The sequence below is a fragment of the Opisthorchis viverrini genome (genome assembly GCF_000715545.1).
Source record: "Opisthorchis viverrini unplaced genomic scaffold opera_v5_4, whole genome shotgun sequence".
NCBI lineage: Eukaryota > Metazoa > Platyhelminthes > Trematoda > Opisthorchiida > Opisthorchiidae > Opisthorchis > Opisthorchis viverrini.
The window spans coordinates 2,057,426-2,079,441 of record NW_008751660.1 but is presented as its reverse complement, the minus strand read 5'-3'; the positions used below and the strand labels follow the sequence as shown (position 1 = coordinate 2,079,441).

The 22,016-nt window shown below is 44.1% G+C and overlaps 1 protein-coding gene across 1 annotated transcript; it reads right to left on the bottom strand.

The window, feature by feature from the left end:
* Positions 1-6,249: 6,249 nt before the first annotated feature.
* On the bottom strand, positions 6,250-21,376 carry T265_00437 (hypothetical protein; the record flags this gene model as incomplete). The annotated part of the gene is made up of 11 exons (XM_009164210.1): positions 6,250-6,952; positions 7,408-7,482; positions 10,548-10,847; positions 14,056-14,143; positions 16,134-16,331; positions 17,193-17,504; positions 20,630-20,767; positions 20,802-20,838; positions 20,880-20,980; positions 21,019-21,255; positions 21,290-21,376. The coding sequence occupies 11 exons, from the start codon at positions 21,374-21,376 to the stop codon at positions 6,846-6,848; spliced, it is 1,680 nt and encodes a 559-aa protein (XP_009162474.1).
* Between the last annotated feature and the right edge of the window lie 640 nt (positions 21,377-22,016).

Below are 22,016 nucleotides of genomic sequence, written 5' to 3'. Positions count from 1 at the left end.
GAAAAAAAGATAACGGTATAGTGGTTTGACAGGCTAATCGATTGAAAGGAGTTGGTTGGTTAGTTTCACCCGTTACTCTGCATTTGGAGTGCATTTTAGGCATGTAACATCTGTCGAAGCACGCAATCCAAATTCACATCGAAATTGTGGCTACCTCATCACGTGCTGCAACTAACGTAAGTAGGCTGTATACTTCTTAATACGCCAATATGATAGACCCGCAATGCTCACTAGTATGCCTCTCAAGTGGAGGGTTCATGCGCAAAAGCTATCGCAAATACTGCTCCGTGTTCGACACGAGACTGCTTCAGTGGATCGTCCAAATTAGTCATTTATTCGGAACTCTCACAAATAACTACAGGGTCATATTTTTCGCGATGCGAACGGAAAGACACATAGATGCCTTTAGTAGTTGTTTCCAATAAATAATAAGCCTGCCTTCAAAATGGTCTGCATCAAAAAATTTATGGAGCACACCGGAAAGATAATAAGTCACACAAAAAGAAATTTCATTCCCAACAGTAACGAAAAATCTTAACGAGCTTGGAATGTTACCAAACTTTATTTTTTTTAAATTTATCCGTCAAAACGGAAAAAAACAATGGAACAGCCGTAGGACTAGTTCCAGGTCAAAATTGAACAATCATGAGGGCAGTAAATCGAGCAAATCTACCGTGCGGCAAAATATTCTCCACATCTAACAATGTCACAGCGTCTTTCAGATGTCCACATCGTTTTAATGTGTATAACGCTCTGTTCGGACTGTGCAGTTGCCACCGAGAAAGAAAATTGGATCAACAGATGATATAGTGCTTAGAATTTCCCCATTCGAAAAGAGTAGTTAGGATTTGGCGAGCCTGTGAACCAACAAACACCACTAGTTGAACTGAGTCAACCTTACTTATGTGATGAAACCATGTCCTCTGATCGGCGTAAGGTTTTCTATGGTTAGCATTCTCGACTCCGAGACAAATGGATGGAATCGCTTTCCTCGGAAGTTTATCGACGGATTGGACTTACTTCGACCCCCTCTTCGTAGTAGTATTGATACTGGTATCCTTAAACCTCCAAGACTGAAGACCTAAGAGCACACAAAGTGTTCCACGTGCACAGGTGATCCATGGATTTGTAGTCCACATGTTTCAACAACCGGTTTCCGTCCAGTTATTACTGCATTCGACTAACAGCCGGAAGAAACCGTCGGAAATCGGCTGGTCACGGTTTCGGGTTACATCCATACCGTTGAGTTACTGATTTCTATTCAACATCTAAACAATGGAATCCATTCAGTAGATGCGGAAGCAAACGAACAGTTCGCTCGTCTGCATGCTTACAAATTGCAGCATTCATACAGATAGTGTCTGTGCTCCGACTGCTTATCAATACGACCCAACATGTACAGAATCCCCAATCTGGATTTGAAGTTGACCGTCGACACTTCAGACAGTGGCCAACTAGCTGGTTCCATTGTCTGCAAATTGGTGGACGGCCTTGAACGCAGTACAAAGTGCAGGCCAATGTCAAATAAAATAACAGAAACGAGGACAGGAATTGCTCGTTGACAGAATTACGTTCTGAACCTACAGTTGTGTGGTTCACCCTCCCTCAAATCGGTGTAAAAGTTATTCAAGTCGGTCAAAATAAGTCGTACACTCCATCTCGTAGAATTATGGCTTGCTTATGTAATTAAACCATACCCAGAGGTGAAATACACTTGAATGTTGGTTATGTAGCTCACTAAAGTCGTCTTTAAAGAGTGCAGCGCTTCATACAGGACATATGAGTTTTACGTACCACGGCTGTTCGTCCCGTCTGCATGGAAGTCAGTCATCGAACAAATGTGGCGCCAATCTACACGGGGAACGCCTTTCATCTAGTCACGCCTGTTGAGTAAGAATTGAATCGACAGAATAAACAGTAGAAATTCAGCGGGAAGTCACTCAGCTACTAACAAGTTCCAAAGCGGCCATGCCGTTCGATGGAAACACTCCTGATGCATAAGACCACTAAGATAGGCATGCCGATAGAACAGAACGCTACAAATACTGCACTGACTCTAAGGTGAAAAAACGCGCGTACGTATTGTTTTGCAGCAATGACTCACGCAACCCTGAATTCCGAGTAATTTCACATTTGACCATTTTTAACCAATGACTTGAGTAAATGTATCACCGATATGAATTCTCATATGCATCGGAGTGGTACAGTCGAAATGAATGCGTCCAATTGATGTCGAATGAGACGACTTAAGCTAAGACGACTTAAGTTAAGACGATTCAGCGGTAGAATCCCTTCAAAGCACAATTGCAAAGCAGGGGTATTGTGGCTATAATGCGACCCGTCGGGTCTTGCTATCGCATGCGTACACCAGAGGCAGTCTGTAAAGGATATTCGCCATCGTAATAATAATCCCGCATCGATGTTCCTAATAAAGAAATTATAGATGCACCTATTGTAATGCGGCCTAGCTGAAGTATTCTCAAACATTTAACAGTGACTCCGACAAGACGCATAGATATGGACTACGTCCCAAGTGATGCGTAGTTTGTAATAAAAACCGTACCCAAAAGCTGAGACAGTCAAAAACTGGAGACTATACCCCAAAACAATTATGTTCATTTGCTAAATCTTCGCTGCAGTATGTCACTAACACCAGCGGCGAGAGACCAACGTTCGTTAATTTCATCAGATGGTTACCCTAAAAGATAAATGCATAGGTAAAAATCGTGTAATAGCAAAGCTGTTTTGTGGAAACAATACTTCGCTACTAAGGAAAATGTTTGTGGCTAAGATGGTATAGATGGTCGTTGGTTTCTTCCCTGAGCTGGGCCATTTGATTGAACACGTTTTATCACCAATCGAGATGACATCAACAATGCGCTGTTAAAGAGGGGGTGGTGGTTGTGCGTTGAGAGGTGCAGGCGTGTTAATATACGTGAAGCTAACCAGGGCTATCCTTCGGTTGCGATCGGTTATTCGATCGGGTGTTTCTATTGATTTGTCTGTTAACCTGCTGTTGTCATTGTTGTTGTTATCCTGTTGCTGAGTGGTTGTGACCTTTGATCTTAGCCTTCCTTGCTGGCCGGTGCTAGAACGACCTTTGACACCAGTAGATTCCACTTCGTGAACTTTGTTGGCTCCAAGGGATATGTTTATCCAATAGTGAGCTCTTTCCAGTTGGGGTTTCAGTCCGTAGACAGTAGTGACGCATAAAGTGGATTGGTCGATTCCTTCGCGGAATACCATGCTTCCAGAAATTCCGTTCATTTCTCCTGTCTCCGCATGCCATGATCTTTAAGTCTTCCAAACTGAAGTTGTGACCTTCTTAGTCTCCATGTAAGAAGGGTCATGACCTTTGATGGTCGCATTGTGTTCCCTCTGTTTGTCCAGTATAACTTGCAGTTGCTGCAGCTGAGTTGGTAAACCACGTGGTTTCTTTTGGTTTTATCAATGCTACCCTTCAGTTTTGAAATCAGTTCCCACAAACTAGCACTCGGTTTGTGGGCTACGAGGATTATTTTCCACCTAATAGTCTGGCTGAGTTCAGATATATTCTTCATGCGGAGTACAACTATTCGTCCGGTCCTCGTTCTCGCTGTTGACACCGTCGATGTACCTTCTTCACTCTTCCCTTTATAAAACTCCTTGGATAGCCATTGTTCCGTGATAGTCTGAATGGACGGTTTTCTTCCTTCTCTCTTAGCTCCGTGGTGCTGTCACGATTCTCCACCTTCTTGAACAAGGTTTGGATGCAGCTTTTCTTGTGGTTCACTGGATGTCTGGTGTTGTAGTTCAGTAGTTGATCTGTATGTGCCCCTTTACGGTATAAGCAGGTTTTAAGATTTCCATCCACCTTCTTCTTCACTAAAACGCCCATGGATGGTTGTTCCTTCCCAGCCCAACTATGAACTTGATATCTCCAAATACAGTACTGGGTGATTCATCTGCGTTGTGTACTGAATCTCATTTCACGACGACAAAAGTGTCATCTACGGAACGGATCTGCAGTTTTGGGCCGATACTTGACAGTACAACGCGCTTTAATTTCTGCACCAACGCTTCAGCGATAAATCCTGACACTGGAGATCAAATTGGAGTCTTTCAGGTACTGATGTAATTTCCATCAAAGCTAAAGTATGTATACATGCAAAAGACCAACAGCTTACGGAGATATTCGGATTTCATGGTTCCTGTCGTGTATGGATTATTCTGGTTTCTCCCACAAGGTTGTGGTTGACTGAAGGGAACAGTGTCGCTTTAAACAAAAGCATCGCTTCATCATCTGTATTGACTCTCTGTAGTTTGCTTAGAAATTGAGTGCTTAAATCTACTCGTCTTTTGCTGATTTGAAATATGGGATAGCCGGAAGTGAAACGGTTGGTCAAACAGGAATTCGTTCTTCGTGCCTTTGGTTGTTCCCAAAATCGTACTATGTTGGTTTCATCGGCCCTCGCCTCTATCGCTCCTAGCTGGTTACTTCGTGTTGCCTGCAGTCTCTTGAGCGTCATGCTGATTCACCTGATAAGGTTTGAAATTGAGTCATGATTATTTGGTCTGTAGATAGTCATGTCAGTTGGCAACTGCTTGGCTTTCTCAATGTACTCTCGATTGTCCACTATCACTTTATGCATCCTTTGTCCGCTGGTAGGATTGTGATTTTTCAATTCCTTTGTAGATATCCGAGCGTCTCGTTCTTATTTCGAAATTACTTTCTATTCCGTGTGATCACCCATACTGTTGTCTGGTCTGTTGTTGAACCCTTCTGCACATTCCGTCTGTTTTCAAGCCCTGTTCTGACCAAGTAACCTTTGTCGGATGCGTCCGGGACGTTGAAGTTGAGTCCACTGATTAGAAGTTCTCCCACAGCTGACAGCTTGATAGGCTTTTGATCCAACCATCACAATTGTTCGTTTCATTGCTTCTGGTGAGTTTGCACAGTTTGGTTTCCAGGGATGTTGTGCTCTTGACCTCATCATTAACTCGGAGTCCGGTTGCTCCCACAAATACTGGCAAATGTGGTGAACCAGCTGCGGTAAGGCAATTTGTCTTGCTATCGTTGATTACTTTTCCGAGATGAATATGGGCTTCTGTTACCATCAACTTCACCACTCGTCTTCCATGTTGTCTTGCTATGGTCAGGGAATGCAGATGGTCTAACGCCGATCTGCGCCTGGTACGGCGTGGTAGCACGTTTCTATGTAGGCGTTTATGGAGGAAGTATAGCTTTTAGTGCACAGCGGCTTTCCAGCAGGGGAAATTTTTCAAGCGACGAGCTTTTTTGAGAGCTGTACGCCTGAACTAATTTGCTGCTGGGGATAATGGTTGTAACTCAGATAGCATAGATGGTTACGAGGCCCTAGTTGGGCACAGCTCAAAAAACCGACACGCCACTACCCTCTACTCCGCTTCCTAAAGCGGACTGGTGATGTCACCTTAATTGGTGATGAAACGTTTGCAAACGTTTGCCAAGCTCAGCGACCGAACCAACGACCAGAAACGATTCAGCTACCGTTATCGAGATCCTGCCATAAGGACAAGATCGGTGCGCTCATGTGTAGACACAAAAACAACCGCTGGGCGGTATGCCTGCCCAAGGTTATTGGACAGTCAATAACTTAAAGAAGTAATGCACTGTTCCCGAACTTCAGTCACCCACGCCTTCAATATACCAGTCCATTTTTGGCACATTCTCGATCACACGCGGTTCGACTCCATACCACCTTCACTATTGTACCTCTGCATGTGCACTTCACCGCTTACCATAATAAAATGTCGCCACTATACGAGTCACGAGGTTATACACACTGGTCCCCAAAAATAGAAAAGCAGTCCCCATAGTATGCCATAAACCTTGCACAAGAATGACTAGGAGGTAGATGAATAAGCAAAAATTTGAGAAGAGGGTGGAAGAGTATTGTTGATGAATATACTGACACGCATTAAATCAGGAATGGTGCTATGTTGAAGGGCATTGAAACTATGGAACACTTTGCTTCGGCACACTTTCGAGGCAGCTCAAGGTCCGCATAGTTCAAGAGTAGACAAGAACGAAACCAATCAGCAAAAAGTCTAACCAGATTAAGGTACTCGACTTTCACTGCGATCAAAATTAGTCTGCTATTCTCGGTCGAACAGAAGAGCATTACTAATGCAATGGTGAGTGAATAAGCCTTAAGGCATGCACACATGCGCACACAACTATATCGATGCGTGATGAACTGATTGTTCCACCATACTTGAATTGATTAACATCAGCGAATCCAAAGTACAAGCGCACCCATTATCTGAAATGTACGCGCAATCGGTAAAAACCGTAAAAAGTCAGGCAAACATTGTGACAGTAAACAACAGAACGTATTAATATACAGTAGCATCTATGTGCACACATACAAATACATGTTACACAGAGAGGTAAACGATGCGACAGAAAAAGGGGAGCAAGTCTACCCTGCAATCCCAAACAAACAACAAAACCATGAAGTCTGATTACGTCCGTAGATTGGCAGCGCATGGGTCTGGAGTTCAAATGGCAACAAAAGGAAAAGAAGTAAAAAAAGAAAGTATGGGTAAACCTATACAATCGCAAAGGAGGGCTGAAGTGGAAGCAGAATGATGAACGCGATGGGGTTCAGTAAGAGAACAAAGACAAAATAGATCACAGAAATAAGACAAAGCCACCACAAAAAGCATTAGAATGGTGGTGGGAATTAGAAAAATACCATACAGAAACGAACTCTGTCAATGTGTGATTGGGCAGAGAAATGAGACCTGACAGTAAGGGATAAGATTGTAATGTATCGCTTGTCGCCATTAAACTGAGTCTGTTTGCCGTCGATTTGACCGCATCACGTAGCTTCCGCGTTCCATGGACCAATCAGTAAATAGGAAGCCAGCAAGCTGCCAAAGAGGACCAAACAGCCAGCTATCAAGGTGGGATTGGAGAATGATAGATCTGGAAGCGAGAGAGAAAAGAGAGGGGTGAACCCGTATCACCGTTAGATCTTTTTGATTATGATCGTGAAAACCTGTAATCCCCTCTACCGCTCGGAAGTAATCTGTTTCACGAGTACCCTAAGAAAGTCCAGTAGCACGAGTTGATCTGTCTTTCAACGACCAAGTATAGTGTAAATGGAATTCAATTTCATCAAAACGCTTCAGACTATCGACAAACTCCTAGTCCCGCAGTCAAAAACAGTGAACGTACGATGACGACGTCAACTCTCCCCGTATATACGGGACAGAGATTGCATTCGAAATTCCAAGGTCACGAAAGCTGGATGGCTAAGGAATATCTATCAACGGGTACCAACTCTATCAGAAACAAAATTATCATTGCTACGAAACAAGGTAAACTTGAAGGGCTTGAAACACAAGTGTAACTTTCAAGACAATTGGGGGACCACTTACACTTGGTAACTGGCTGAACCGAATGTGCGACATTTTCAAGCAACTCCGTCTCCGAGTATTCCGTTTCAACATTGCCTTAGTGTGGTGATAAAAATGAAAACAAGAACGGTTAAGACATGGTTCAGGTGTATAAAAGTGTGCACGAAAATTCTATTGCATTGAAATGGGTGGTGAAAGTATCGCTCGTAGTCTGTGGACGATCGATCGTCTACGCATTATGCAGTGTACACTGACGTATCGAAAATACGATTTTTGCAGGAATCTTGAAGGATACTGGTAGTGTAGCGATAATGTGGGTTTGATAATGAAAAGACGAACAACTGGGCTGATTGTAGCGAACGTCTCTGGGATGCCAGGTGTATATGTACGTGATAGTATGCACGGCACTGCAGACAGTCTTCGGTGTTGTCCAGAGAACAACTGCTACCCGAGTTTATGTAGGCCATAATTGCTTCGCTACTGAAGACCTCGGTTGTGAACTTCCAGGCTGTCGGTCCGCTTTCACTGTTGTCCCCAATCTACTCTATACGGACTGTATTAAATTGCATTTTGTTGTTGTGAATTCTATTTCGTTGCATTTTTCATGTAGACCAGGCATGCGTCTGTAAATGAACCACCCTGAAGCTCTGGACATTCCGAGGGGTTAAACCTAGAAGTCTCTCTCTGAAAATTGTTGTACAGATTGATGGTTAGCACTAGCTACCCTGATGTATCTGTCTGGGAAAGTCTTACAAGTTGTGCGGGCCATAAGTCCACCAACTATGGCCTTAAGTGAGCTAAAAATTACGGGCCATCAATGGGGCATGCTAATGGTCTCCTGTTCATCATCCGGTGTTTTGCCTTCGCATTCACACCGGACGGTTCACTTGGTTGCACATGCGGCTCAGGGAAAGCCGTCAAGGTAACAGTCAAATCCAGAAACGCATGCCAGCCCATTATGCACAGTGATGCATCGGATATAATACACACACTACATCAACTATATCAGCCGTATCGACCACGTGTATGTACACAGTACTCCCTCTGCCTAACGACCCCTCTGTAATGAGTTCCTCTTTAATACAACCTTGTGGCTGTTGGGGGTCTCAGAACCTTAGGCTATTCTTCCCTGGTTCGTCTGGCTTTTTGCAGAGAAGCACTATAGCGCAGTCAAATTCCCTGCAGCCTTGATTCTCAAGGTTATGTCGACTTGAATTGCTCCAGTGGCGTGAAAAGCGTACAGAAAGTGAAAACGAGCTGTGCTATGAAGGTACACAAACGCGAAGTAATAAAGAGTCCAGGAATCGATACAGGACTTTGGATCATCGAGAGATTAAGGTCAGTTTTTGGTTAATTTTGAGTCGATCAGTAGTAAACTGTGAATATTTAGCCAGAGATAAAAAGATGAGCATCAGTGGGGACTCCTTGAGTCTATCCGAAGAACTCGTTCTTTGAGTGGATGACTTAAGTATGATCCACAATACTACCCACCACTATGTGTTACCGTCACCAGCACAAGAAAGTTGGAGTGCATTGAATTCCGTAGTTTGCCTGGCATAACAAAAAAATACAATGCGAACATGTTGTAGCTAGGTATTGATCAGGAGATTGATCGCGAGTTTGAAATCAGGTTTGAAAATTAAGTAATTCGACAGGCTCTGAGACGGCATGTGGGCGCCGCTGATGAAAGCAAACTAATTTGAGAGGGAATTTAGATGTCCTACCGTTTTCCCACGACTCGAGGATATCAGGTGGATGGCCAACTATTTTGAGTTCTGCTTGCAGCTTCCGGTTAGCGCAAAACCAAGGCCGAAATCAATATGCAAGCTACAAGTGGTGGTCCATGACCAGCGGACCACCTCTGGATTCCAATTATGATTCAATGTTGAGACAAGCAGTAGAAGGTTCTCGCGTGATTTCAAGCGTTGATACGCAAAACATGCATTCTGTCACGGAATGAAGACCAGTGCGGTGAGGACTGAAGTCAAGTTTTGACAACCGTTACGTAGGCGGTTGACAAACATCCCAAGGCTAGGACTCAATCGCGAAATGTAATAAACAGTTTCAGCCTTATCATCGCTGCATGCGTGTGTGCGTGTGGCGTGCGTCCTTATCATCGCTGCATGCGTGTGTGCGTGCGTCCGTGAGCGTGAAAAACAGCAAGCATGGTAGATATGGTCATTGTGAATGATGTCGCCCCCGCACCGTGTATGACGACATCTACCTGCGGCACATCAAAAATCGACTGCTCGTAACTACCGAAGGCTACCCAACAGGTTTCAAATACCTGGGCTTGTTGTTGACGGACAAACCAGACGGAAGAGTAAATGACGATGTCAGTGAAGGTCCAGGCGGGCTAAGTTGAAGAGATTCTGTGTATGTGTACTTAACATCCTGTGATGGTTCATCACTGTGTATATCAAATCAATTTAAACCATAGCAAAATGCAGACTGTCATGCGGATGTGAAATGGGTTCAACGTATCAGCAATGCAGATCCGCAGTCTATCCAAAGCGATCCAGCTGTCAAGCCACTCCCACTTGTCAGCGAAAAGTGGCCTGGGGCGGCAAGCCTACAACGGGATGAAAGTAACCTTCGACGATCAACTGTCCACGGACAAAATCGATGATCTGCTAGTAAAAGTCTGCCATATGTCTTAAGTGCATCTTATGGGTGGCGCCATAACCGACAAGCCAATCTGCCAAGTCAACAGAATTCCATTTCATTGACGTACCCAACCTACCTATTATGGTATGGAAGAAAATAAACCGTCAGTATCTTACGTCCCCTTTGAAAACACAAGGTGAGTTATTTGATATGAACGTATGGGTCCTCTTTCGCATAAGATTCTCCACTGCCTTGCTGACTAGTATCGACAATACGATATGAAATGCTGTTTAAATAAAACGTGGAATTGACAACATGCTATTTAGAAGGTGGCTGAAAGCTCTTATGAGTAATGTCAACACAACACACTTGACATCTTGAATGTGCATTTTTCCACTTGTGGATTCGACACCTTGTATGAATGCTTATAAAGAGATCATTTTTGTGGTTGATAAATAAAATCATTCAAACTAACCCACTGGTTCGGGATAGCAGGAAGATAAAAGGAGAGGAAAACAAAAAAAAATAAAAACTTCACAGACAGGTCGGCATACCCTCTGGACTTTGCTCGAGTGATATGTCCAAACAAGATGCATCAATCAAATCCCTGGAGGGCAAAGAACTTCGCTCGTAACCTCCACTGCTCAAACTTTCGAGAGAGCGGGCCGATNGTCTGTCCAAGGACACATCGTTCCCGTCACCAGAACCTCGAAGCCCGATTGGGACACAGAAGTATTGCAGTCTTGAAATGACATCATCTGTTGTTTCCGAAATGAACTTATAGTCAGACAAGGGTAGACGAGGACAAGCGGGCAGACGCACAAGAACCCGTTGAGGTAGCAGCATTCTCGGAACTGACGGAAAATAGATCGACGAGAAACGACTGAGATGGATTGCTTTTCATGAAGCTAGACAAACAATGGGAGTATCGTGCCTCCGATAAAAGCAACGCAATAGTTACGTGATGTCAATGTAGTTTGAGATATAGGATGCTCTGTCAAATCAGTTTTATGGCATTGTTGTGAACACAGCTGTTAGCTCGAAGAAGGCATCATAGCGCTGAAGTCAATTGGACGCAACTGAAAGAAAGGATATATCTGTTCACTCAATCCTACAGGGTGAATCCCAACGCTACAGACAGTTGACTTAAATGCATGTAATCACAAAGGTATCCCCCATCAAATTGTCAGACAGCGGCACAAGGCGATTGTACACATACACTAAATAACCCAGAGTTGAAATCGGTGTAGGAGAAATATATCAGTTGTAACACCCTTTCGATCCCAGTCGCTATGCCACCCGAACGAAGCACGAGAGATGGGATACCAACAGGTTGCCCAAGGCTGGACGAGAGCAGATGAGATATAGAGATTGGGTAAGAGACACGAACCTTCCGGTCAGTAATTTCGCGTCTTGACAGCTGAGCTAACCCAAGCTCTAGGGTGGGCGCTAGAGGTGAACGGGCCTTCCACAAAGCCGCGAATGTCCAAACAAGTCATCAGTCAGAAATCTACCCGTTTTTGGAGAGAAACGTCGCAAAACCGGCAACCGGATCAGATGGGAACCGAAGAGAAGTTGCATTAACTATTAACTATTAGATTTCGAAGGTATTACCCAGCCTCCAGATCAGTTGGTGCTGCATAATAGGTCAAGTTGACTCAGTTAGGTTTTTGTACGTCAACTGAAAGAAGACATCTAGCCTTCTAGTGTGTGGAAACGGTTCGACGACAATCGGGCACGAAGCCCTGGTCAGAATATCTGTTTGTTTGTTTTGGATAGGAATCTGTGCTCAGCGCTATTGTGCCCCCAGTGCGGATATATTTATTCACAATGCTTAATCCGGTAGGCCACCAAAACCCCAGCCACCCCACTAGCCGATGTTAAGCGGTGGCAACCTATCATCAATATCCCATCCAAACAAAAAAGGAAAAACCGACTTTTATGCCCCTTTACAGGTAACCAAAATGATAAAGACAACGCAACGAACAAACAAGAATGATGCGAAGTTTTTCTTGGACAGCAGGCAGATGGTTGTTCTGCAGGCTTCTTGATTTGAGCGGGACCTAAGTGACCGGTTTCAACGAGGTGTTATTGGTGTACTCAAAATGACCGAAGACTTCATTTATCCCATAAAGTCATAGTAAGTAAAGCCGCCGTTTATTTTCGGCACTGTATTCGTCAGGTGAAGTTGATCGATAATGTGTGCCGAAAAATAAGTACAGCCAAAGCAGCAGATTTTACCAGAATCGAGCAGTAACACACCGATCGAATGAATACCAGTGACATGTGGTTGCGTACGCAATAATTCACTCAGCGCGACGCAGAAATTAAAATGACCAGTCATTTTTGTTGTCGACAAATAACCTTGCATTTACACTTTGACTCGTACCTCTTGAGGTCATCGAGAAAGATTCCGTTTAAGGATGACGGGAAATGCGCAGTGAATGGTTAGAACAAGACGTAAGTTCGAGGTGCCTTCAGTCTGTTAAACACTGCAGCCAATTTGAGAAACGTATGAAACGAGTTTTTAAATCTCTACCAAATGTGGACAGACATTTTAAAGCCTTTAGACACATGTTTTTGACCCGTCCTTCAGCCATAGTGTCGTAGAACTGCATCAGAATGTGTTCTCAAACTAAATTGATGATACCACGTATTTCACGCTGGTAGAGCGACTGCCATCGTATCCGCAAACCTAATTTACTCACGGACGGATATGAATTTGGTCCATGCACGGCTCTGCAGATAATCGTGGCAAAGGCCCTACTTACCAATCAAGGATATAGAGTATCTTTCTATCGGGTAGGGGGTAGGAGAAAACAGGTAAAATTGGCGTATCCTAGGTGAAGGCCTTAGCAGCCACGTTAACCCGAAACCAACTTAGTTGGGACAGCATGGCCTTATGAGCTTGCAAAAGACGTCCTACCTACACTAGTTACCTCGTAGAACGGTTGACCATACACTCCTAACGCATACGCATCGATTCAGTACTTGCCTGGGATCGTATAATAGTCACCAAGTGGGTTCGGAGAAATGGTGAGAAACATGTGTTCGTCCACTTATGATTACATCAGAACCTTCTGAAACTATCAGTTCAACCGGCGAAATTTTCAATGTAGCTTGATGTATATCAATTCGCTAAGGGATAAAGTAAGCAGATTATTGTGAGATAAAAACCATATCTGTTCAGTTGTGTGCCCTTTCTAATGACTAGGCCAAACAGTGAGCAATCCAAACCGTGTTAGTGATTCTTTTTGAGCGTTCTTTTTTGAGCGTACTTTGAGCGTTCTACCGTGGCCGGCGCACTGAAATCTTGTTGATAAGCAACACGATCACCAAGTTACCCCTAGGGTCACAGTCTAGTGGTTATGGTGTCTAGAAAACAGGAGAATTTACAAATTAGAAAAACACGCGACCTTTGTGGTTCGCAACATACTGATGAAACAGGAAAACGGGAAGAAACTTCGAAGCATTGCTATTGCAACTATCTGAAAACCTGAAAGATAACTCCTCCAGCGGTAGTGGTGGTAGTGGTGCAAAGTCCTAAGTGTGGCAGCGCTTCTGTTGTCACTATATTCAGTTTCTGTGAAACGAGGCTGAGGCAAACTATGAGTGTCCTTGTTCATATTTTAGTGACTAGCCTGTCATGCAGTTATGCCTAAAGTACCCGACCTGAGTAAACATTAACAGATACATACGGGCTCAGCGGTGAGGGATTTCCAAGGGGCTACATTAGCTCCCGCCCCCTCCCAGCGGACAGACTATCCCCAAGGAATTGTCCAAATGGTATGGAGGTCCCCCTAGAGGAAACACCTTAAGGGGAATGCTAAGTGTTTGCATATGTTTCAAAGATATAGTGTATCCAGTCAAAAAATTAGGTGAATGTTATCCGATCTAAGCCAAGGTGAACAGTGACACTGAGGAATAGTGTGCTCATTTCAAAGCAGAATAAGAAAAAGAAAGCTAAGCATGCCGGATAGGTAACTTCATTATTAAGGAAGCGATTTTAATCCAATTAGTTCACGCATTGCGCCACAACAAACAAACCTCGTTTGTACCCACCTTCTAGTTGGGAGCTTGTGATGTGGAGTTCCTCTGTAAGCAGTTCCAGGCGAGCCAAAATACTCTGGATAAGATCCTTTCGAAGTGCCTGTCATGAAAGTAATGTGTAAATGCATCATCCTTTCCTTGCCATTTGACAGCTCACTGTTTTCTACAGAACAATGACCACTAGACATTTGCAGCGAAAATTTGGTGTTGAGTGGTATAACCTGAAGTTGTTAGTTCAACCCCGTCACTACATTCGACAGCGGTATCAACATAGAAGCTCAGTTCGTATTTCGTCGCATTTCTTGTTCACTGAGCAGGAAAATTTGGTTGCAACCGATTTATCGACAAACAGCGAATTTCTATTAGCTATGAAATAGGGTCACTGCACGCTGAGGTCCACTATTCTCTCCAATGAAATTCAGTAGCGACTTTTGCATACAAGAGACAGCAGGAAGGTCTAGATGTCGTCAGCTAGTGACCAGTGGTCACTAACCCAGTATAAGAGCAGGGCCCTACTAGCCTACCTATAGGGTGTTGACACCTGCTGGTGTTGATGCACAACTAAATCCACTCCGACCCTAAAGGCACTATTACTACCCTCAGTTGTTCCGGCCGAATATGATTCGCCTGAAACAGTATGCCGGGATCCGACCGCTGCTGGAATCATCAGCAAGATACCAAGTGGAAGCCATTGTTAAGTGATTCGATCCATATGATTGAGATACCCAGTATATCAGTTCACATGTTTAGGTTAACTTTGCAGCACACGTTGCTAGTCATGGTAAGAAAACCGGACTGAAGTCACACCGATGGTTGGGGTACACGGTAACCAGTAGAGCTGATAGTAAGTTATACGGAGGGTTAGTCTAAGGGGCATATCAGATCTGTGTGCGTAATTGGAGGGTACGGCGTTGAAAACGTTTGTAGATGTGATGAAATATGGAAATATAACATAACTACAGACGTACAAGGGAGTCGTTGCTTAGTGACCCTTGACATGCCAACCGTGATTGCCATCTTGGAGCTTTAGTGGAGTTACCAGTGTCACGACAGAACATGGAGTTGCATCGGTGAATTACCTGGGCGTCGACAAAAGAGCAGTTTGGTTCGAGAATGTAATCTACATGTGGAGTAAGTAGGTGGTCCCCAGTGGTTCTATCGCCTTCACACTCAAAATTCTGTGCGTGAGCACTTCGAATCGTACTTGTAGTTGGATGACTTCGGGATCTCGCAGCGAGGTATTCTTCAACGGCCGATTATCAACCTATGGAGAGTGCTGTTTACCTTGAACCCAGATCCAACTGAATAGCCTCATCTCTTATGAAATCACCCGGATTGGTTACTCGTCTGACACAAGGTAGCGATAATAGTGCGCACAGAAGTTATTAACTTCAATCGAAGTACTAGAGGGAGAAACCAGCAAGATTTCTTTGCGCATTAACTGACGACACATCAAACGGAATGGCGGTGCGCCCAAACAGTCTGAGGTAGTATCGTTAGGCACCCAGAGCCGGGTGGGTACAATGAAGACAGATATACTATATCATCATATTCCGTATTATCTATAAAGTAAGATGCATATGCTTACAGAGGAAAACATCCCACAAGTCAAGAGTTTCCTGTCTGGAAAGACCTGACCAGCCAGAATAGGGTCACGTGAAACAAACCGCGTGCATGAAGGCGCATTACTCAAAGTTAACACAACTGCTGGTTAATTACTAACAGGATGGTTGAATTTGAACCCACCTGCGGTATCATCGGGTGCATATTGATGATATTTCTGGACGACAAAAAACAGGTGGATTTATGGTTTCTTGGCAAAAACTAACATCACTTGGAGTTCAGTACGCCGTTGGGATCTTAGAATGTCTTAAATTTAACTGTTCATCATCCCAAAGGATGAGGTACATTAGGCACTCCCGAAACGATCACGAAGGTTGTCCCGAGGCGTAATAGACGTAAAGAAACCATGAAAGCCCGTGCTTCGCGAGGACTATTGTGTTTCGACGAATGTTCAATCTCTTCCAACTTTACCGATCACGAGAAATGAGGGAACGGGTGTCGTTTAATCAAACGGAAAATGGACTTACCTCAAACAAGGTACCAACCGTAGTATTGGATGGAAGAAAAGCAATACCAGGAATGCACCCGTTAACAATAAGACGATTTATTGGGACAAGCCCTGCACCTGAAGAATCAGTGCGGTCCGTACCGCCAGTGTAGCCCGTGTCCGAACTGGTCCCTGATTCCAGCGAAGACGAGGAACTGGCGCGTTTCCAACGCGGGAACTATACGATCAGATGAAAATATAGAATGGCGTACAGTCGATTTTTCAGCATTCTAATGAGTGGATAGTTGGAAATGATAGTAGTAAACGTCTGATATTTATTCGGGCAGTTTTCGTCCATGAAACTTTCTTACGTCAGGATGACTGAATTACGTTCACTCAGACGAGCTTAAGTGATTAGAGTTCATGTTTACTTTCAAACTGCATATTGCTAACATAAGATGACAGTTGCTGTCAGATGCTTTCCAGAGTTGAACAAATACCAGTCATCCTCATGAGTGACGGACATATATGTGGAAAGCTCCGGGTTTGTCTGGAAGAGACTGGACCTTATCGTAGTGCGACGGTTTGTGTACCTCAGTAGCTCATTGAGTTGTACTGAAGGATGCTCGTGCAACATCCACCAGGTCCGATAAACACGGTCTCCTGGAGCTCCAGGTTGGGGATTGGAACCGGCATGATAAATTGTTCCTTAAAATTTGGCCTGCTGAGTAGTCTCAAGCCAACCACGGCTTTCTTGCTGTGAAGTTTTTAAGCCAAGGGCTTCGTTTGAGGAGCCAATCGTCCTCCTGTCTAGGTGACCTGGGTGACCCAGCATTATCTCAGCCCACAAACAACCATGGGCAACTATACTACTGGCTGTGACTATGTAATAGCGAAAAAACGCTGTACACAAGCAGAACTAACCCCGAACGCTTCGAATCCCTGAAATACGGGGACAAACTTTAATAAACAGTCTGATGGCTAATATACACTCATTTGCAAACTAATTTGCTTTTTTTCAGCAAACCAGCAACCTAATGAGTAGTACATTACGAAGTTTGATGGTTCTTCAGAACGAGTAGTTTACACATTGGCGTACCTGAGGTCCAAAGATAGTAAGCTCGACGTCTGCCCAGCATCCTTTATCAGATCCTGGGTCGCTTGATTCTCTTCCCAAGTAGGTTTCACTGCCAAAATCCCCACTCTCCCCATAGTCGGAAGTCTTCTCAATACCAAATGAACGACGCTTCGAAACTTTAGACGACTTTTTGCGTTGCTTCGATGAGGACAAGACATCCATGGTTTTTTCCCCAACATCTGCCAATACATAATCAATACTGTCTCGGAATTCCCCATTGATCAGCAAGTTCGATTCTCTCAGCAGAGATTGCAAATAAGGTTTCACAGCAGCCTGTGATAAATGGGATTTTTAAAAATGGAACCGTACTGTAAGGTAACGTAACAGATCACAGGAAACCTACTGTCATGTCAAAAGCAGAAAACAAAAATGATTCGAATGACTTGAAATTGAAAGTTCCGTGAATGTTCATACTTTAAACGAACCGTACTGTAAGGTAACGTAACAGATCAGAGGAAACCTACTGCCGTGTCAAAAGCGGAAAACAAAGATAATTCGACTGAATTGAAATTTAAAGTTCCGTGAATGCCCATACTTTAAACATGCCATACGACACACGATCTTTAGAGGAAGCATATAAGGGGCCACCGAATCGGACTTTTCTTAATGGATAAGTATGAACGATCTACCTCGGATCACTCGTCCCACTGTACAATAATTCCAAGAATTTATCAACCTGGTTTCGACCGGCTCATATGCACTAAACTCACCAAGACGATTTGGATGGACCGAGCACTCTGAGAGTCTGGATCATAGGCACCGTGGTGGTAGTGGTGGTGGTGGAATGTTCCGTTCCGGTTAGTCAGTTTCCCCTTATCTGCTTGTCCTTTTTCATACCCACCTTCGAGATGCACTAGCAGATTTATGGGAAAGTATAACACATAACACTGCTATTCTCTAGCCCTGCACCCTAGTACCCTGATTTGATTCTATCTCAGTTTGGTTCGGTAAAGTGCCGAAATCGTTGAAAAAATGTTCAAGTGTTCACGGTCCACGCAATCGACAAACAGCCGTCCACCACAATGAAACAGCAATCTGCAGGAACACTCAAGTGTCTGTCACGTTACTGCATAGAATAACTTGAGCTCAGCGACGAGATCCTTAGAGCATGGTATGCAATTAGTTAGTCAAGCACGAATAAGATGTTCTTTAGAAAGAGCGCGCAGCTATGGGATTGGCTGCAATCGCAATCTTCTCGTCTTGTGAAGGACAGAAGTAAACACTTTTCGAACCCTACCTTTATGGCGTTTTTTCCTTACAGTTTGGTTAAACATTAAGTGGTATGCATCGAGCAGGTGATCTGCTAATTTGCCAGGAGCAAAGGATGAGTAACTGAAAAACGATCTGGCGAATTCGCTGACCCTCTCCGATACCTTCCAGGAAGAGAGTACAACTTCATGACGACAATCTTCGCACTACAGGAGACAGGGTGTCCCCAGGAGGGATGCTTCCAGGGGCTCGGCCTGCTCACTCTGGAAAAAAGCACTAACCAAATAGGTGCCAAATTATGATGAAAAATAACGAGGTTAGCTCCCTCGGAGAGTGAGATCGTGAACATACGAATAGTCGCGGCAGTTATAAGTCAATCTATGTAGTCGAATCCGTGCTGGGGGAGGGTAATTTAGTTATGCCGAGATAGTTCCACTCTACTGATCAGCACCAATCGTGTGGGACCGTACCCACTGAAAATGCTTACATTACCTAAGACAGCAACGCCATCACAGGAGGCTCGAAGTGACTCGGAAGATAATAGCACATGTTTGCCCGCAATCGCTCCATTGATGGGCTATCAGGACAGCAAGTTGCTCAAGTAAACATTTTACCATCAACATGCGATCAAGCGCAACGGCCACGCAGCACTTCATGATTTGTACGCAAGGTGCGCATAACAAAACAGGAGACAGTAATAGCCAGGTAATTAGTCATCAATTACACTCATACAAGTGAACTGGGTGCGGAATATCCAAGCAGAGCTTCTCACCTGTATTTTCTGAGCTGAAGTACTAGGCATTTAGGATGTCCAGGAGTCTACGAGGGACCTCTCGATACGATAAATACTGTCGTAATTTCTGACAGCAATGAAGTTGAGTTCGGATTACCACTGCTGACAACTGAATACCATCGTCGTTTCAGGAATAGTTACAGACTAAACCTTCACGCAGTATTAAACACAGATTGTTTTTCATTAACCTGCTACTCCCGTCATTCTTGCTGTGGATAATACATCAATACCAGTCCCCACATCTTTTAACATCGTTGTGATTTTAAGTGTCGCTCTGAACCGTTGCTTCCTTGGTTCACTTAGATCAAGGTTGTCTAGTGAGACTGGCTACTCAGGACTCTGACGATTACCGCATGCAAAGCCGTTTGTCCGCTTTTTTGAAGGAGATTTAGCCATTTATGTGTTATATTGGACAAGTTGGAGTCATGTTGCCCGAAACTACGCACGGCTTCCGGGACCTGTGAACGAAAGGTCATGAGGATTTTGGTGAATGGATGAGCGGCCATTTCTAGTTGTCACCTAAAGTTGCCATCGTCAGCCGAACTAAGCCATATACACACGGTTCTGTCCCTTCAGAAAGCCGCCCAACCTCCAAAACTCTCGTTATCTACCGCTTCTCCTCATGGGTATCCTGATATTATGGTCTCTACTCTCGGCTTCCTACGTTCGTTCGCACCGTGGAAGCCGTGGAAGCGCATCGTTTAGACGTCTACGCATGTGTTAGCTGGATTCTAGGAGTTATATACTTAACGCAAATCGATTCTTTACGGTAGTGGTCCAGTGAAGGCGAACCGACCAATCCGAATGAACAGCTTGAGTCATACGTAAAAATGAAATGTCACCCTCGTGAACACTATGGAGGTGTTGGTATCCAGATACATACCACATAATAAAACGGTAAAATTCAACAGCATGGGGCGTTTGTAACAAACTGATGCGGGGTCTGGCCTACGGGTACTTTTCGAGTGATAGAAGCCGAATCACATGACACAAATGCACCTGCTGGAAATCTCCACTGAAAGGGGAAAGATGACAGCCCAAGAATGCCTGGAAAAATCGCTTCCTGTTGTTTGTGTAGAAAGTATCCAGGCCTAACCGACCGCACAGATCCAGTTTCTTAGAATATTCCATAGTTTGTTGTTATCTTCTTGACCTATTCTCAGACTAAACAGTTATCCTCGCTTTGAGTAACAATTTTAACAGCAAAGCTATTTGTAAAATAGTGGGTATAAGCAGCTTATAAACTTAAAAAGGTTTGGAAGTAAACTCGATGGAGATGGTAATAATTCCTCCTAAAAAGACAATAAATAAACGCCGATGTTTCCGGACAAAGAGAAGCTAATCGAACAGGTGAAAACGACAGGAACACGCTTGAAGCCGCTAAATAGGCGCCCACCTGGAGCTGTAAGAGAATCTCTTCTTTTTGTCGATCAGCCGGTAGTACAGTTTCCACAGAGAGGCTAATAGTTGTTCTGAACGTCCTGTAGGATTGGATGAACATCTGGGGCTTGACAGTTGCAGATCGGAATACTGACTGAAAACAGTATAAGCGTGAAAACCAAACTCACGACTGAGGAACCGACATCTAGGATTTTACAGGTAAACCTGAAAACGGATAGAGTGAGTTAACTTGGTTGGAACTCTACTTTTTGCTCTGGGGATCACATAGTAGCACCAGCTTTTCATTCTCCCGTGCGCCAGTTATTTCCCCGATCATCGGGTCTGTCTTGGGTAAGTTGAATAAAATCTATAAAAAAAATCTCCGAGAAAAAACTATGGACTCACTCTTTTAAGATGCTCTTGCTCTGAATTAAATTCAGACAGGGTAGAAGACAGACAAATGCCAGATATCCTAATACCACCCGGAATCATACGGTTTAAGTTACGGCAGTGTGATGCGACCCATTTCTCGTCTATATCCCGTATACATCGGAGAGCTTTTATTTCAGATCTGCCTCGTTCCGTGTCTTCCTTTGGTGGCAACTCGATCGGAAGGAACAAGTGCTCATCATGTCCTAAAGTCTATGGGCATGTTAGGACGAATTGAAAGACCTACGCCACTGAGGACTACTCCACAGTGAAAACCAGTGAGACCAACGAAGCGGTCAGAAAACGACGGTTCATATAGCGCAGATTTGATCATAGTAAAGTAGGGGGTGTACGAGCTGAACGAGTGGAGCAAAATGGCAATTCAACAGTTCTGATTAGAAATGAACAATAAAAATGCATGAGTAGCGGTTTACAGCAACACCTTATAGTATTATGAAGCGGAATAAGGATAGAAAATACCATGCAAACAAGAATTGACACTGGACGTGGATGTACCTCAATTCCACGCCCCTGATCCTTTAAGTGTTTTCTAAGTTTCCACTCAACAATGAAGCAGAGAAGCGGAGTTGAATACGGTCGAAAGTGCTGCGGATAATGACTAACCAACAAAAACACACCCCTCAAAATGAGTGGTCAGTGCTGAACACCGACTTCTTGAGCTCTCATCATCGTCGACAGCATGACATCAGCGTTAAACACCGATGTCTCGCTACCGTACGACAATGATTTATTTGAAAGCCTTATACTGAGGAAGAGAAGAAAGGTCGACTCCCAACCTGGAAGACCAGGAGACTGCGTCAGACCTCCAACCATTAAGCAACCTGGTGTGAGAGACTGCGTGTCGCGGGGACACCACCCAGTATAGCTCAATGGTTAATTAAGGTGCGCAAACCGTCACGCCACTGTAAGGTACAGTCACTTCGTGACGGTTGAGCTTTTCTAGCGGTTTTCCA